Source organism: Juglans regia, chromosome 1 (genome assembly GCF_001411555.2).
Source record: "Juglans regia cultivar Chandler chromosome 1, Walnut 2.0, whole genome shotgun sequence".
NCBI lineage: Eukaryota > Viridiplantae > Streptophyta > Magnoliopsida > Fagales > Juglandaceae > Juglans > Juglans regia.
In genome coordinates, this window is record NC_049901.1 from 19,825,055 (window position 1) to 19,844,448 (window position 19,394).

General features: G+C 37.0%; 3 protein-coding genes and 1 non-coding gene across 4 annotated transcripts; 3 read left to right on the plus strand and 1 right to left on the minus strand.

Moving 5' to 3' along the window:
- The first annotated feature begins 3,461 nt into the window (after positions 1-3,461).
- On the plus strand, positions 3,462-4,040 carry LOC109003790. Its single transcript, XM_018982086.1, has one exon. It carries the CDS (start codon positions 3,462-3,464, stop codon positions 4,038-4,040), a length of 579 nt encoding a protein of 192 aa, XP_018837631.1.
- Positions 4,041-8,160: 4,120 nt separating this feature from the next.
- LOC109003954 lies at positions 8,161-8,645 on the plus strand. Its single transcript, XM_018982302.2, has one exon. The coding sequence runs from the start codon at positions 8,261-8,263 to the stop codon at positions 8,525-8,527; it is 267 nt and encodes an 88-aa protein (XP_018837847.1). The 5' UTR covers positions 8,161-8,260; the 3' UTR covers positions 8,528-8,645.
- A 4,638-nt stretch (positions 8,646-13,283) lies between these two features.
- On the minus strand, positions 13,284-13,419 carry LOC118344309. The gene has a single exon (XR_004798084.1). It is a non-coding gene; the product is annotated as a small nucleolar RNA Z247 (small nucleolar RNA).
- A 2,915-nt stretch (positions 13,420-16,334) lies between these two features.
- Positions 16,335-17,016, plus strand: LOC109003891. The gene has a single exon (XM_018982230.2). The coding sequence runs from the start codon at positions 16,505-16,507 to the stop codon at positions 16,772-16,774; it is 270 nt and encodes an 89-aa protein (XP_018837775.1). The 5' UTR covers positions 16,335-16,504; the 3' UTR covers positions 16,775-17,016.
- Positions 17,017-19,394: the final 2,378 nt, after the last annotated feature.

A 19,394-nucleotide genomic window follows, 5' to 3' on the forward strand; every position in this document is an offset into this window, starting at 1 on the left:
TTGAGGAAGGTTTGAACCACAAGATATATGAATAGGTGATGGTCCTACAAATTCAAAATTTTTCAGAGTTAGTGCATAAGGTGATGTTGGTTGAGAAGAATCTTAAGAGGGGTGCAGAGTTACAAGAACAAAGGAAACGAGTTACTCCACAAGGATCCTCTAGTATGGATCAAAGCAAAGTTTTGAAAATCGTACCGTACTAGCTGATACAATCGATATTTTTTGTACCGAAATAGTAACCGAAACAAGTAAGGATTGTGCTTCGTATCGGGTCAAATACCGGCCATACTGGAGTGTTTTCGTCAATACCAGCAAGTATGCCGAATTTGGGCCGGTACATTAAATAGGCACTGAGTTCATTTTTGCCTTTCCAAAATGCGACTTTGAGCCTCCTTGATAAAAAGGACTACAAAATCCAATAGGACAATACAATTGAGTAAAACCAGAACAACCAGAGGCATAAAGCTTACACTTTCGATCCAATCCAAACAATGAAAATTGAGTGTTTATGATAATACCCAAAAGAGAAAACGGAAGCAATTAGCAAACCCTGAAGGAAATGATCTTTCATTCTCCCCAGTAAAAATGTAAAACAGATGAAATAGAAAATCAAGAAACCACCAAATTTACTTGTTCTGAATATAAAAGAGTACCAAGAATAAACATCACCTCTTCGACCATGGTGTCCACAAGAAAGAGCAAGAAAATCTTGTTTTAAGAGAAACTGATATTGAAGAATTAGGAGACTTCCATATCCTTCGTGATTCGTGAAATAGGACAATTTTATGAGCTTGGGTCCCATCCTTCGAGTCCTTTCCAGGCCTTCCTTCCATCTTTTACAAACACCCATTTCCTTATTGCCTTATTGATTAACATTTTAAATGTTGATCTTTATTGTCATATTGATGAAGATGAGTGATTTCATTTTAGTAGTTGAATTGAAAATTTAGAAGTATTGTTTAGTCTTACAAATGTGTTTTTAAAACTTAAGACTTGTATTTAAAAATATTATTGAGTTTGTAACTTATTTTGTTGTTATTTTAGAATATAGTTTATGTGTATATATATATAATTTATCAACGTATAGACTATTCCGAAACGGTACATGAAACGATACCGATATCAAAATATTTCATTCCAGTGCCTTGACCGAAACGGTATTAAAAAATTTGGATCAAAGGCCATGGAAGAAGCGAAACGAGGGGAGTAGCTCAAGTCAGAGATAGATGCAGGGAAATCATTCGACTAACTCCTGTAAGTTCTAAAACCGTATACATGCTGGGGAGTGTAGAAAGGAAGTGGGGTCATGTTTTCAATGCGGTAAGGTTGGTCACTTCATTAGAGAATGTCCATTGCTTGTGGAGGACAACAAAAAGCCCAACTCACCTTAAAGCTTTAGGCCGAGCAACCAGGGCAACAACCAGCTGAGAACTGTGCTGGCATGAGTCTTTGCTTTGATGCTTGGAGAAGCTGAGGAAAAGAATGACGTAATCACATGTATAATCTCTCCAATTCTCCAATTAAGTTACTTTTTTGTTAAAAATTTAGGACTATTTATCTATTTATCTCTATGGATTATATGACGTAATCACATGAATTATTCTCCTTTTTCTCAATAAAGCTACTGTTTTGTTTGACTCGGGGGCTACCCACTCGTTTATCTCAATGGATTACGTCAAGTTTTGCCTAGTTGAAGTTGAAAAGATGAATTACAATTTGATAGTCTCAACCCCAGTAGGAGATTCAGTGACCTGCAACAAGATTTTGCGTAGAGGTCCAATAACAATTAGTAGGAGAGAAATGCCAGCTAACCTGATAGTTTTTCCTATGATTGGGTTTGATGTGATATTAAGAATAGATTGGTTAACTTCCAGTTATGCTAGTATTGACTGTTTTAGGAAAGAGGTTGTGTTCAAATTTTCGGAGGGAGAGGAGTTTCGATTTATGGGTTCCAGAGCGTTCCTTTCCACCAATTATATCTACTTTTCAAGTTGGCAAGTTAATACGTGATGGGTGTTAGGGGTACCTAGCCTATGTGGTGGATGAACCAAAGCAAGAATTGGAGTTAGAGCAGATCCCTATTATGAGAGAATATCTAGAGGTATTTCCTGAAGATTTGTCTAGACTACCACCCGAGCAGGAAGTAGAGTTTACCATTGAACTAATCCTAAGCACGACACCTCTTTCTAAAGCCCCTTACCAAATGACACCATTTGAGTTAACCGAACTTAAAGAATAGTTGCAAGACTTATTAGATAAGGGTTTCATTAGGCCAGTGTGTCACCTTAGGGAGCTCCAGTTTTGTTTGTGAAAAAGAAGGAAGGGACAATGAGAATGTGTATTGACTACAGAGAACTTAATCGTGTAACCATAAAGAATTAATATCCGTTGCCCCATATAGAGGACTTAGTCGATCAATTGCAAGGTGCTCAGGTATTTTCTAAGATTTATCTCAGATCCGGGTATCATCAATTTAAGATCAAGGCAGATGATGTGCCTAAGACAACATTCAGAACCAGGTATGGTCATTATGAATTCTTGGTCATGCCTTTTGGCCTAACTAATGCCTCGATCGTATTTATGGATTTGATGAATCGGGTATTTCATGAGTTCTTAGATAACTTTGTGGCGATGTTCACTAATGACATATTGATATAATTCAAGAAAAATGTTGAACATGAAGAGCATTTGAGACAGGTACTTGGGACACTTAGGGATAAGAAGTTATTTGCTAAGTTGAAGAAGTGTGAATTTTGGCTTAAGTTCATTTCGTTTCTGGGACATATAGTCTCAAAGGATGGTATTTTAGTAGACCCTTAGAAAGTTGAAGTAGTGGTTAGCTGGGCACAACCAACCAATGTACATGAAATTAGGAGTTTCTTGGGTTTGGCAACATATTACCGGCGATTTATTGACAACTTCTAAAAAATCTTGGTTCCTCTTACTACTCTTACAATGAAGAATAATAAGTTTGGGCTGACTACAAAGTGTGAAGAAAATTTTCAGGAACTGAAGAAGAGATTGGTGATAGCTCCAGTTCTGAAAATTCCCCATGATAAAGGAGGATTTGTAGTCTACAGTGACACATCAAGGTTGGGTTTGGGATGTGTATTGATGTAGCACATGAAAGTTATAGCATAGGCTTCACGGTAATTGAAGGCATATGAACAAAATTACCCAACACATGATCTGGAATTAGTAGCTGTTGTCTTTGCACTTAAGATCTGGAGGCATTATTTATATGGTGAAATGTGCGAAATCTACATAGATCATAAGAGTTTGAATTATTTCTTCACTCAAAAGGAATTGAATATAAGGCAGAAGAGATGACTTGAGCTGATCAAGGATTACGACTGCACCATTAACTACCTCCAAGCAAAGCTAATGTTGTAGCTGATGCACTAAGCCGGAAATCAATAGGACCAACAGTTGCAACTCTTACCACTCAACACCACTTATTAATGGACTTAGAAAGAGCTGCTATTAAGGTTGTTACTGGTGACCAGCATGCGTTCGTAGCCAGTTTGATAGTTCAACCAGCTTTGATAGACGAAATTAAGCATGCCCAGAAAAAAGATTCAGGGTTAGTGAGATTGGTGGAAGAAGTAGAAAAAGTGAATAAATCCGAGCTCAGCTTTTCTGAAGATGGAATATTAAGGTTCAAAAGTAGATTATGTATGCTGAACAATGAAGAAATAAAAAGAATCATTCTCGAAGAAGCGCACTGCTCTCTTGACACAGTTCACCCAGGTAGTAGAAAAATGTATCGAGACTTGAGAGTCTTTTTTGTAGAACGGTATGAAAAGGGAAATTGCCAAATTTGTAGAACAATGCCTAACATGCCAACAGGTGAAAGTGGAACATACGAGACCAGCAAGGTTATTGCAACCACTCCAGATTCTATAATGGAAGTGGGAGCATATTTCTGTAGACTTTGTTACAGGACTACCACGGACACTGACTGGTCAAGATGCAATATGGGTGATAGTGGACCGCTTGACGAAGACCGCTCACTTTGTGCCTATCAAAATTTCTTATAAACTAGAGAAACTAGCTGAGTTGTATGTTCAGAAGATAGTGAGATTACATGGGGTACCAGTGTCCATTGTGTCGGATATTCACTTCGAAATTTTGGTAAAGTCTACAAGAGGCCATGGAAACTAGGTTAAATTCTAGCACTGTTTTTCACCCACAAACGGATAGACAATCAGAAAGGACCATTTAAATTTTGGAAGACATGTTGAGGGCATGTGTGCTGGATTTCAGGGGAACATGGAAGTGACGCTTGCCTTTGATCGAGTTCGCTTATAATAACAGCTATCAAGCTAGTATTAGGATGACACCATATGAAGCACTATATGGTAGGAGGTGTAGATCGCCCTTGTATTGGGACGAAGTGGGTGAAATACAAATTTTGTGTCCAGAGATCATACTGAAAACAACAGAGAAGATAGAGACTATTTGAGCCAGAATGAGCAGCTCAGAGTTGACAGAAGAGCTATGTAGATAATGGTCGTTACCAATTAGAGTTTGAGCTCGAGCATAAGGTATTCTTGAGGATTGCACTTATGAAAGGGGTCATGAGATTTGGAAAGAAGGACAAGTTGAGTCCTAGATCTGTCGGGCCCTTTGAAGTTTTCGATCGGATTGGCACAATGGCTTACAGGGTGGCCCTACCACCAACACTTCCAGAGGTACACAACGTATTTCACGTATCTATGTAGAAGAAGTATATGTTCGATCCCACCCCACTGATTGATTACGAACCACTTCAACTTTAGGAAAATTTGACTTGTGCGAAATAACCGGAGCAAATTTTAGAGCGAAAAGAACAAATGCTACGAACTTGAACCATCCCCTTGGTTAAAGTGGTATGAAATAATCATGCTGTCAGGAAAGACTCTTGGGAATTAGAAGATGAGATGTGAGTCAAAGACCCACAGTTGTTTGACAGAGATATTGATAGCTTATAATAAATTCTGAGGACGAAATTTTTATAAGGGGGGTTGTAATATCCGGGCTTAGGCCCAGGCCCACGACAACCTAGCCCTTGAACCCCAGACGTCGTCGTTTTAGTGAGTGCTCTTCACCTTCAGTTCTTCTTCTTCTTCTCCCCGAAAACTACTCACGATTTTCCCTCCCTCACATCTGCTGCAAGATAACTCCCATCGAGTCCACCCATGATACCCCATTCAAATCCTCATCTCCATAACGGCACACTCTCTCGTGTGGTACCCATCCTTTGCAAATCATCCACGTTCGGTCACAATTGCCATACCCCACCAAGGTAAGTCCTTTCGTCCCTTTCCCTTCATTTTTCTCACCACTCAAATTTTCTCTCTACTCTTCATTCCCTTTCTCTCGAAATTATTGTAACTCACCCTCACGAATTTCCGCACTCACAAAGCATCCCCACTTCTCCACCCAATCGTGCACTTCTACCATTAAGGGCCATTACCAATTAGCCATTTTCACACAAGTAAGCCTTTCCCCTTTTCCTTTTAATTTCTAGGTTTTCTCCCACTCTCTGTTTTTCTATTTTTACTCACGCGCACACACCCACGACGATTGTTCACTCATGAATCCCTGCACAGATCACTCCTCTAAACAATGTCGTGCCATCACAGTGGGTCGCGTCGTCCTAAGAGGATTCTCCTCTCGCCGGTAAGACCACATAATCTAGTTTCGATGTTTCTTCTGTTATGTTTTCGTTAAGGCCCTGCCACGGGTATAATAGTAGTTTACGACCCTGTCACAAATATAATGGTGGTTTATAACCTTATCACGGGGGTTAAGTATAGTATACGACCTCATCATGGGTATAATAGTGGCATACAACCCCGCCATGGTTAAAATAGTGGCATACGGCCCCACCATATGTATAATGATGGTTTATAACCCTGCCACAGGGGTTGAATATGGTATACAGTCCTGCCACGAGTATAATGGTGTTTTATAACCCTACCACAGGGTTAAACTTGGTATCTGTCCCGTTGTGATGCTCTAATATGATATGAAGATGAGGTTTCAGTTTAAGATATGGTAAAATATTTTATTTTTGAATAAGAATGTTTATGAAAGTTTCACTCAGATATTCTTGATAACATGTTTTGATTACACATTCTGGAAATAAATATTCTAATTATGCATTCTGAAAGTAAATGTTTTGTTATGCATTCTGGAGTTTGTAAATGCTCATATTTATATAATAGTATATGTTCCTTGCTTACTGAGTTGTTGATAACTCACCCCTTTATCTTCACAATATTTCATATGGCTTTGATAGTTCGGCTGAGGATCAGTAGTAGAGTACATGGCAGGGCCAGCTCTTCCATTAGGCTAATTAGGCAATTGCCTAAGGCCCCTACTGGAAGAAGGCCAAAAAAAAAATAGAGTCTAAAGTATAATTTTTTTAAAAGAAAAATATATCTAATTAAAAAAATTAATTAACCCAATAAGATAACCTTAAAAGTATTAAATAGATATTATGTTATTATTAGTTTTAAAAGTATCACACATAATAATTATTTCAAGTACTCTCCTTTTAAGAATACACTTCTCTATTGTCATTATTAGTTTAATATATAATGTAAAAATTATAAATATTAAAATCTAATTTTCAAGTGTTCATAAAATTCTTTTGTATGATCATTTGAAAAGGCAAGGGCCTACTTTTTTCCAAATGTGTAGGTTATTTATAGAACTTTACTGACAATAATGATTATAATTGCTTCCAGGACTCTTTCATATACTAAGAATATATCATAATATTTGTGAATAGTAATGAAATAGTTTGAGTTAAGATGTTTTATTGAATTTTGAGAAATGAGAGAAAAAAATTTGAATTTGAGAATATTTGAGAATACCTAAAAACAGTTGTGTTCCCAAACAGCTCCTAAAAGTCTAAAGCACGTCTTATAAAACTAGATTTGATAAAATTCTCTAAATTGACAATTTTCTAATAAAGATTAAGTCGGTTATTAGTTGAAAAGGTAGTATAAAATCTTAATCAATAATTTTACTTTGCGAACGATTGGAATTATTTTTAAATAAAAATGGAATGTAAAAATTAAAATTAAAATAATTTTTGTTTGTTTTTTAAAAAAGCCTCAATAAAAATCTTAGCCTTAGGCCCCTAAACCTATTGAGCCAACCCTAGTACATGGGCGAGATTAATTGAGGATAGTAGTTGAGTACCTCAGGGTACTAGTCCTATTGGTAGATGTATTTATTCAGTAGATGCATTTGACAATGTTTAGATGATTGTGGAGACTTATGTAATCCTATTTCTTTTTATTACATTAATTGAGACATGTGGAGATGCTGATCAATGTCATTGGCTTATAGTATTGTGGTTCTGATATGTGGATATATGTGGTTAAATGAATTTGAGGTATCTATGTTTAATTTGGAGCCTTTGGAAGTATATATTGGATTTTGGAAATTTTATTAGTATTGTGGAAGTTCATTATCAAGTGATTGGAGTTAACTCCCTAAACCTCCGGAGTCGGGACGTTACAAGTTGAGTTAGGTTCATCTTCAAAACACAGCCTAGCTTTTCTTGTGTGAATCTATATTTTTTTTCAAAATATTTATCAAAAAATTTGAAACTTGCACAAATATTTTATTGCGAAATATTCTAGTCATAAAATGATTACATAAAAATAATCGAAACTTGACGTGATTCGTCAAATTATAAAATTATTTTTATTTTAATTGTTCTAATAAAATCACTTTAATTTATTAAATTATTTTATATATTGGAGGCAGCAGAACTATTCTATTTTATTATGTAGAAGGTGGAGTTCAATCCTCTTCGAAGTTTCACTCTCGATCCAGAGCCAACATATAAAAGGAGACTATGCGGAGAGACAGACGCGTAATAAAAGAATGGAGGTGGCAATCCGCGAACAATTTATATTGGAAAACAGCGTGCGCATTTGTAACTCAAGCGGATGGCATTATTTCAACTGAGAGTGACAGAAAAAAGGCATCGAAAAAACCATTTGCTCTCCAGACCCCAAAACCACCAGCAAATAGTTTAGTTTGATGGTTTCTCCAAAACTTCAGCTCTTTCCCAAGGATTCGACTTTCCATCACTCCTTCCCCATATAAAAAGAGGCCCCTAGCTCCATATGATTATCCACATCAAGCACAAATCCTTCTTGGATCTGTTTTTTTTTTTTGCTACACAGAGTTTGCCTTTCCTTTTTCTCTAATTTCGAGAGCAAAGAACAGTCTTGTGAAGAGTAAGTAGAAGATGAGTTCAACAAGCAGAGCTATTGTAGCAGCCAGCGTAGGAGTTGTGGAGGCCATGAAAGACCAGATGGGTATCTGCAGGTGGAATTATATTATAAGATCCGCTCAGCAAAACACAAAGAACCATCTCCGGTCGTTATCTCAGACTAAGAACCTCTCCTCTTCAACTTCCGCAGTGGTTTCAAGCAAAGCAAGAGATCAGAAAATGAAGAAGTCGGAAGAGTCTTTGAGGACAGTCATGTACTTAAGCTGTTGGGGTCCCAATTGAGTGGTCTGATATCTGGTGATCTGAAGAAAGTCACAAGGCAGTGAGTTCTCGGCCGAGAAAGCCGTTGCGTGAAGAAGCCCAAAAAGAATACAAACGGTACATGTACTTTGTACATGGCAATGGCATGGGGGTGGGAAATGTCAGGCCGTGCTGGTCACGAGGGGAGATGTTAGACTGGGTATAAGACTACACAGTTGATGCGGAAATATCTGAAATTGATTACTGTAACGGGCAATGCTCTGTTAATTATATATTATACACAGAAATTATATGTTGTATTTCATACATGTGATTATTGTCGGAAAGTGATAAGTCGATCGAGTTTCCAGAAAGATATTACAAGATAGACCCATTATCTTATACTCTTGGACATTCAACTATAATTCATCGATGTTTCTTGATCTCATTAATACCACTTTAGTTTTTCTTGTCCTTCATGTCCAGCTTCTTGCTCATATAGAGCTTTTAGTAGTCCATTTAGGAATATATCGGTCTGAAACTTAAATCCAGGATCACTCATAAAAATAATCGTAACTTTAGTCATGAACCCACTTTGATGCTAATAAAAAAATTGTTAAGATAGACCCAAAATACTCACATAAAGTATTAACACGAGTGAATATCTTTTAACTTAGTTATCACCAATTTTAATATTCAATTCAATTCTCACCGATAGGTAACGCTAACGAGGACTTTTCTTGGTGAAACAACTTCGAATATTTAGCTACTTATACGAAGAATCTGTTGAGGGTAGAACCAGTACACGTGTGTTGATTAAAGCCTACTATTTAGGATGAGAGGGAGGAAGAGAAGATTTGACACTTGGGTGGGGGGACAGGTGACTACTCACTTTTAAAAAAAAAAAAAAAATAGATGGAGATAGGATATAAAGAAAGGAAATGTACTAAAAGACAAAGCGACAACAGAGAAGTTCAGATCTACTTCTTGGAGAGGAGAATCAACGGATGGAAAAAAGGGTACCAGAGAGCTCCAAGAGAGGATTCATCATTTATAACTCCATTGAAGTAATTTTAAAGAGCTTGGTGAGGAGTGAGGGCCTGTGTAGAGATTTTGAAGTGTGCTTCCCATAATTATTTTGAGATGAGGTGTATTATTATAGATGAATATACATGTGATTTGTTACATCAATCAAATTAAAAAACAAAGATATATATATATATATATATTATCTAATCTTATGATCATCATCTATTGATAAAGAAGGTGGAAGAGATAAACTTGTGATATTGGAGTTATCTTTGGAATCTTTTTCTGGTTTTGAATTTGCGTTTGTTGCATGTAGATGATGATGACTTTGTGTTTGTCAAATACACACACCCTCATAAATTCAATGGTAGCTCACGGATGTTGAAGCTGTGCCGGATAGAGGAGAAACGAGCTCGGGGCAGGGGTTTAGTCAATGCATAAGCCAGTTGATCTTTAGAGGAAAGAAAGCGTACAAAGAGGGATCTAGTAGCCACTTGATCACGAATAAAGTTAAAATAATGGAGATGTGCTTAGTCCTAGAGTGAAACAGAGGATTAACCGTTAGATATGTCGCTCCGATGTTATCGCACCAGAGAGTTAGAGGTTGAGGTAGCTTGAGACCAAGTTCGGTGAGAATGGATTGAACCCAAAGAAGCTCGACAATTGTGTTAGCAATAGCCCTATCTTCTGCTTTGGTACTTGTGCAGGAGACTGTCTTTTGCTTGCATGAACTCCATGAAAGAATGTTTGATCCAAAATAGATGCAGTAGCTCGTGGTGGAGCGGCGATCATCAAGGCATCTAGCCCAATCGGGATCTGAGAATGCTTGGAGGTTGTGAGAGGTAGAACGTTTGAGAAGAAGACCATGGTGAGTAGTGAGCCGAAGGTAACGAAGAATTCCCATGACGACACTCCAATGATCAGCTGTCGGACGGTGCATAAACTGGCCTACTTTACTGAAGGCGAGGGTAATGTCCGGTCGAGTGAAGCTTAAGTACTGTAATGATCCCACCATACTTCTGTAGAGAGTCGAGAAGGGATTGCCATGATGTTGTGATAAGGCAGACGTGGAAACCATTGGAGAAGAAATGGGCTTTGCGTTGTGCATATTAGCCTTGTGGAGAAGGTCCTGAATGGGCTTAAGTATTGTAATGACCATCAACCGTGAAATGGGCTTCTACACCAAGGAAGTAATGTAAGGGCCCAAGGTCTTTAAGTGCAAACACATATTGCAAGGTGGTGATGAGTTGAGTTATGAGACTTTGATCTGGGCCCGTGATGACAATGGCATCAACATAGACTAAGATTTAAACCGGATGAGGCACACGATTATAAATGAAAAGCGACATATTTAGCTTTCGAGCCCACGAAACCCATTTCAATGAGTTTTGTGCTAAGTCTTGAATACCATGCTCGTGGAGCTTGTTTTAAGCCATATAGAGATTTCTTCAAGTGACAAACATGATCTGGAAATGCCGGATGCTTGAAACCCGGAGGTTGGGTCATGAAAATGTCTTCTTCAATAACACCATATAGAAATGCATTCTTGACATCTAATTGTCAAATAACCCAATTTGAAGAGATGTCAAGAGAAAGAATGAGTCAAATAGTGATAAGCTTGACAGCAGGGCTATAAGTTTCTCTATAGTCAACGCCTTTCTGTTGGTGATAGTCTTTGGCCACAAGGCGGGCCTTGTATCTCTCAAGGGAGCCATCGGCCTTTCTTTTGATCATGAAGACCCATTTGCAGCCCACTAAGTTCATCTTGGGCCTTGGAGGAAAAAGAGTCCACGTGCCATTTTGCATTAGAGCGGTAAATTCCTCATTCATGGCCTTGCACCATTTAGGGCTTTTAACTGCAATAGTGAACGAGGTGGGCTCTATGAGATTGGGCTTAGAAGAAGAATTCTCTATAAGGTAGGCATGGTGTTGATGGGCCATGGTGCCATCAAAAAACTGTATGGGCTTGAAGAGCTTGTTACGCGCACGAGTATGCATGGGATGCTGAGACACTCAAGAAGGCATTGGACTGGGAGCAGAAGGCATAATTGGTGCTGGAGAAGAGTTGGCAAAGACCACAGGTTGAGTTGTAGGGTCATTTGGTTGGGATATGCAACTTGTAAAGGGTAAAAGAGTACCTATAGATAGGTTAGACGAAGAAGAAGCATGCACATGTGGCTCAGCAAATGGAAAGATCGACTCATCAAAGAAAACATTTGTAGAAATATACATGTGACCAGTGGAAACTTCTGAACACTTGTAACCTTAGTGGTTGGTACTATACCCAAGAAAGACACACTGAGAAGAACGAAAGTCCATTTTGTGTTTATTGAATGGGCTAAGGTGAAGCCAACAAGCACATCCAAAGGTTTTTAAAAATTTGTAGTCTGGAATTTTGTTATAAAGGAGTTCCATGGGAGAATTATAGTTGGTGACAAGTGATGGTAGTCGGTTTATGAGGTAGGCAGCAGTGGTAAAGGAGTCATCCCAGTATTGTTTAGGAACATATATTGCAGCCAGTAACGTGAGACTAGTTTCCACTAAGTGTCTATATTTACGTTCGAACAAACTATTTTGTTGATGAATGTGAGGACAAGAGAGACAATGTGATATGCCAAGTGAAGTCAAAATAGGATGTAATTTGCAAAACTCACCTCCCCAAAATCAGATTGTATAGCTTTAATAGGTCGGCCAAAAAATATTTCAACCTCATTTTTTAAATTGATAAAAACAATGGAGACAATAGATTTAGAGGAGATTGGAAAAAGCCAAATATATTTCGAATAATTATCCACAAAGCAAAGGTAATAAAGATTTCCATTGATAGAAGGTTGGGGAGATGGACCCCATACATCTATAAATATCAAATCTAATGGACTTTCAAAAATAGATGAAGACAAATGAAAGGAAAATTTGTGACTCTTGCCTAGTTGACAAGAATGACATACATTATTGATAGATTTTTGGGACACAACATTGCCTAGTAGATAAAATATTGTGAACAATACGTAAGGAAGGGTGACCAAGACGATTGTGCCACTGAACTAGAGAAGCTCGAGCACTAAAGAAAGCTGCAGGTGAATGAGAGAGCTTGGACATATTCTGTAATGGGTAGAGACCATTGCTACTCTTGCCTTTGAATAGGGTAGCTCCCTGAGAATTGATCCTTAACACAAAATAAACATGATTGTCTTTGGTAAAATAATATACAGAAAGAAGATTCTTTTTTATATTAGGAACATGCAAAATTTGATTTAAAAAGAAGGATTTAGAGGAAGAGAAAAGAGTGAAGGAGCCAACATGGTGAATACACAAACCTTTTCCATTACCAACCATAACTTGATCCTGTCCAATGTATTCATCAGTGTGGAGATTCAGAATACCTAAGTTAGATGTAATATGGTGAGAAGCACCAGTATCTGATACCATGACTGATTTGAGGGAGCTTAGCTGTTGGCAACATATGCTTGAGGTGGTGAAGGAGTTTGATAGTCTTGATCAAATAGGTACCAACATTTACATGCTGAGTGCCCCACTTTGAGGCAAATATGGAAAAATAAACGAGAAGAGCCAAAAGAGTTTCTTGGTGAAGAAGAGGAGTTAGAGCGACCATGGCCACGACCTCGACCACGATTACGTCCACCAAAGCCACGAGAGGACATATTTGAATTGTTGCGACCACGGCCATTTTGTGAAAATTTTCGAGTAGCCATATTAGCAAATGGAAGGCTAACACGAGAAGTAGCAGCAATTTGCTTTTAGTCGAAGTTCATGTGGATCAAATGGCCATAAAGTTCATCAAGCGACATAGGCTCAAAGCGAGTGTTGACCGAGGTAGTAAGAGGATCATATTCGGTATGTAATCGAGCAAGAATATAAGAGATGAGTTGAGAGTCACCAAGTGGTTGACCAATAGTAGATTACACATTAGCAAAGCTCTTAGCTTTTTGAAAATAATCTTGGCTTGAGAGATTAGCTTTATTCAACCTGCTGTGTTGGTATAAGGTATTCATTTTTCGGGCACGAGATGTAGTGGAAAACATCTTCTCAAGACTCATCCAGACATCACAGGAGGTTTCAAGACCGATGACCTATGTAAGAACATATTATGAAACAGAGGAGATTAGGCCCCGTTTGTTTGAAAGACTCGGTTGATATAAACTCAATTCAGTCTAATTTTAAACTGAGTCTAACATCCAAACACTCGACTCCCAAATTCCTAAACTCATCTTAACTCAAAACCTCCTTACACATGGGACCCACAACATTTTTTAACTCAACATATCTTTATACGTGAGACTCACAACCTTTTTCAATTTCTCATAAATAGTATTAAACTCATCTTAATATCCAAACACATCTAAACTCATTTTAGATGGGCCCCACATAACTCACTCCACCTACTCAACTTACTACTATTCATAAAGAACTTAGCTCATCTCAATATTCAAACGCAGCCCTGGTGCTCAAGATCAATTGATCTTGTTCAAACCATAACTCATACTTGGGATTTGGGAGAGGAGCTTTGGAGGGAGAGCAGGTGAGTAAGAACTATGGGGGGGAGGATGACTGCCATTAACAAAGTAATAAAGTTTATGGCCACATAAGTAAGGAAGGAGTTGGGCCTTCCAAGAGAGGTAGTTGTAACGATTTACCTTAAGGGTAATCTGATGGGTAGGATGAATGGGAGAGGCTGAAGGGCGAGACATGGAGGAGGAGGTGGCAGAGATTTTGGAGTGTGCTTCCCATAATTATTTTGGGAGTTAAGGTGTATTATTTATAGATGAATATACATGTGGTTTGTTACAGCAATCAAATTCAAAATATATATATATATATATATATTATCTAATCTTATCATCATCTACTGATAAAGAAGATGGAGGAGATAAACTTGTCCTGATGGAGTTATCTTCAGAATCTTTATCTAGTTTTGAATTTGAGTTTGTTGTAGATGAGGATGACTTGGTCTTTGTCTCAATAGCTTGTAGAAAACACTACTTATAGTGAATTTTACACCCATGACCCATGACCCCTGAACGTACACTTCAGTACCGAACTACATAAATACTCATCTCCTTTATTTTCAGTCATTTGTCTTTTTATCATTAAACAAGCCATGAATGAGCAGTCCAAGCACACCACCATCAAGAACCACCCCATCTTGAGAGGAGATGATCATCTGACCATACTGTTGGTATTCACCCGTAACCGAAAAATGCCAATGTTAAGGTCACAAAATTTCTGAAGACTCAAACATAATCATGTTATGATCCTCAGGAGAGACCCACTCAATCGTTGCATATGTACAAGAAATCCAAGACTCCGGATTTCTTCTCTAGCACCTTTGTACGAAAGTCATTCCAATAAAATTCCAAGAACACTAATGAAAAAATTAACAATATTCAATCACAGGAAGATCAATTGAACATGGTGGCACTACAAGAAAACTGTTTATTTGTGGCTAACTATTCTTACGAAAATGATTATTTCCTGTCAAAATAAATCTGTTTACATTGTAAATAGTTATTGTCGTCGAAAAAAATTGGTCACAAATACTCTTTTTTTTATTGTAGTGTGGCTTTAGAAAAAAAACTAAGGCATTTGAGACTCAATAAGATTTTCTTTAAGAAAGGTAATTGGAATTGACCTATAATTCCAAACCTCATAATTGTCTATGCATGGCAATGCCTATATATGTTGTGGACTAATTTCATTTGCATTCGAGTTCAGTTTTCCAGCCCTTTGGTGGTATCTTTGAAGATACCACGCACGCGGGTAAAATGAGGAGACATGAAAATGTGAGCACAAAGAAATCGGGGATGCAAATGACTACATTGTTTGTTTTCGCAGATGAGATGAGATAAATTGAGATTAAAGTTAAAATTTGAATAAAATATTGTTAGAATATATTTTTTAATATTATTTTTGTTCTGAAATTTGAAAAAGTTGAATTGTTTATTTTATTTTGTTTAGAAATTTGAAAAAATTGTAATGATTAGATAAGATAAGATGAATTGAGAGGAATTTTGAAAACAAACGAGACATTTTTGTCTAATGATTGTGAAATTCAAAATCCTATTTTACATTTTTTTAAAACAAAATCTTGGATAATTATATATACAAACTACTTTTTTTTATAACTTTACTTTAAATGACCGAAAATGATCAAGAATTTTAAATTAATAATATTAATGAACTAACACTGTATCGATTGATTGTAGAATAAATAATCAAATTTTTTTAAGTTATTCACACAGAAATTATTGAATAATTATTGTGTGAGAGATATCATATGAAGTGGATCATATTATATTTATTGAACATTGAATTTTATCCAAAAACTTTATTACAATTATAAATATTATGATAATTATTTTATGTATCTATTATATCACTCCAATCCCAAAAGTTGAGATAAGAAATAGAGAATCTCAATTTCATTACGGAGAGACACGTGTAACAAAGAGCTAGTTAATAGAGGTGGCAACTCGCGAAAAATTTACTTTTCAGCTGGGCAATCCAAAGAAAAAAATATCTGATCCTTTTGGCCTCAACTGAAGAACGCAACTGGCTTGCTTTGTTTATTCGAATCCAAATCTCTTTGGATGGATTGATTTTATATTGGAAACTGAGTGCACATTAGCAAGTAGTAGCTCGAGTGGGCAGAATTATTTTATCTGGAAGTGACAGAAATTGAGTCCTTGTCGTATTTGGGAAAAAGCCGTTGGCTCCTCAGACTCCAAAACCACCAGCAAATGGTATATAGTTGACGGATTTTCCCAAACCTTCATCTCCTTCCCAAGTATCCTACTTCCCATCACTCTCTTCCTATATCTAAAAGAGACTCCTCCATGTGGTTTGCTACATCAAGCATATATATATATATATATCCTTCTTGGATCAGTTTCATTCTCTACGTACACAGTTTGCAATTCGTTTTTCTCTAATTTCAAGGCAAAGAACAGTCTTGTACGTGAAAAGGTGAAGATGAGTTCAACAAGCAGAGCTATTGTAGCAGCCAGCATAGGAGTTGTGGAGGCCATGAAGGACCAGATGGGCATAAGCAGGTGGAATTATAGTTTAAGATCCTCTCAGCAAAATACAAGGAACCATCTCCGATCGTCGTCTCAGGCCAAGAGCCTCTCCTCTTCAACTTCTGCAGTGGTTTCAAGCGAAGTAAGAGAGGAGCAAATGAAGAAGTCAGAAGAGTCTTTGAGAAAAGTAATGTACTTGAGCTGTTGGGGTCCCAACTATTGAGTCTTGGTCATCGTAAGACTGATCAAGGAAGTGACTGCAAGAGAACGAGCCAACGAGTTCTCGGAGAATCTATACGGTACACTTTGTACATGGCATCCATGGCGGTAGCCGGAACTATAAAGCCGAGCTGGTAGTCGCTGAGAGAAATTGTAGACTGAATCTACCGTTTGGTTCATGAGAAATTACTTAAATTGTGAACTCATGTTATAACAACACGACCCGGTAGGTTCGGAGAGTTAACTCATATTATCTGATAATCAACTCTAATACTGTTGATATACTTCCAAAAGCTCTAAATAAAACCGTAAGCACTTCAAATTTAATTAACCATACATACTCATATATCAAATCCTCAATACAGTAATACAAAAAAAATATCAACTTCTCTACATGTCACTTAAACTCACATTTCAACAATATAATTATATACTCCAAATTCTAAATATTATAAAGAGATTTTGATTCAAACAAATTTCCTCAATATAATCAATTCTTCAAAAAATGCCAAGTCATCATAATACAATGAAATTTCTTAACAAAAATCGTCAATACTTATCGAAAACTTTCTATTTTTAATCCATTATTCTTAAGTCATCTCACCCAATATTTTATAGTCTTGATTCTCAGTTGAAATATTCAAAATCATCTGAAAATATTGTGAAGATAAAGTAGGTGAGTTATCAACAACTCAATAAGCAGTGAACATATGCTAGTATGTAAACATGAGCATTTACATAGTTCAGAATGCAGAACAAAAATACTTTTATTTTCAAAATACAGAGTCAAAACATGTTATCAAAATATTAGAGCGAAAGTTCAAAAATATTCTTATTCAAAATTTCATTGGCATAGCATAACTGAATACATCATATCAGAACATAATTTCATGTTTAACCCCCGTGATAGGGTTATGCAAACTCCGACGGCCAACCGAGCAGAAACAGAATGTGAATCTTTCCCTTATTATTCTCAGAGCTCCGAGTGTGCACATAGGAAAGACCACGCAGAAAACCAGTTTATTTCCAAAGTGGGTGCACCAAAAATAAAAACGTTAGTACCAACCCAAATAGAGGCCATAGTTTTACACCCGTGGTAAGGTTAGAACAGAACAGAACAAGAACAAAATGTCATGCTAGAGGTTTCAAAAATTGCATCATATTATATCAGAATACAGAACATTTTCATAACAGAATAGAACAGGACATAATTAGAAAACAAAAATATGATTTATGCACAATTTTTCATATTAGCTCTCTTTTGCATAGTTCAGATACAGAATGCCAAAACTTTGCTCATGCCTACACCAGTCATGACAGAAAATACTTTATTCTTATACATAATTTCATGAGTCATGCAGAAAAAATAACTGAGGTCGTTTCAAAATTTTTTTTATAACAAAACATGCATATTTTTTCGAAAATCAACCTCAGTCCATTTTATTTATTTTTATGCAAAGTTTAGCATAGAAACACCGCTTGCATAAACTTCTTAGCTTTTCAAAAATTTCTTCAACAATGCCGAACAAATATTAATCATCACCTATAAGATAATTATGTAAATTTTCATAAATTTTCAATCCATCACGTATTTCGATATTTAAGACTAAACTTCTAAAATAACCTATTTTTAATTCCTCAAAACCTAAAGTTATCATAATTCCTAAAATACCATCATTTTTCAAGACCATCAATATCCACTTAATTGAATTGGTATTGAACAAGAATTTAATCGAACAAGTACTATGATAATTAAGGAACTCAATAAATACTAATATTTAAAATATCTAAAATAGCAAAAAACGTATTATAAAATAATAGAATACTTTGACTATTTTAAAATTAATCTTATAAAATACGACATGAAAAACTCATCTCTTAAAAATAGGTTTACTTCCTTTAGTTAACAATATTATTAAAATATTATCTACACAAATACAATATTTTATGAGACTTAAAACAAAACCCATTTAAACGTAAACCCAAATAGACCACTCATCCCAAAATTTATATATGAAACATACACGAAGGGTAAACTGTTAATAGTACTCAACAATTAGGTTAACAATTTACACACATATATATACACACACCTTATGAGGAAAACTAGCAGTGAATAGAAACAAAAACACATAAATAACAAAAGTGCAGCGGCGGCAGGGACTTAAACTAGGAGAAGTTAGGGGCCGCGTGCGACAGTTGGGCTAGAATACCATGGTGGCGCAGCTGTCGAGCTGGGGAGGGAGTGCGGCGGTGAAGCTGCCTACGCTGGGCTACGAGAGCGAGAGAGGCAGAGAGAGAGATGGCGTGTGGTGGCGATGAGGTTGTGCTGGTCAGCGTGTTCTGTGGCTGAGGGTGGTTCCATCTTCCCTGAAGTGGCATCGGCGCGTTCAACTACTGGTTGCTGGCTCATGGGGTGGAAGCCCTCCTCTGCTTCTTGGTGCGGGAACGGGGGCCTTCCGTCATTGGTAGCCGTTTGGCCCTGATCTGAGGAGCACGAAAGGGGCTCATGACGTTGAGGAGTGGAGGAAACGGGGCTGCTGGCGTGGATGACTACTCTGTTTTTGAGCTGCAAAACAGAGGCGGTACGTGGTTTACAAAGGAGGCCATGAGAAGTTGCTGGG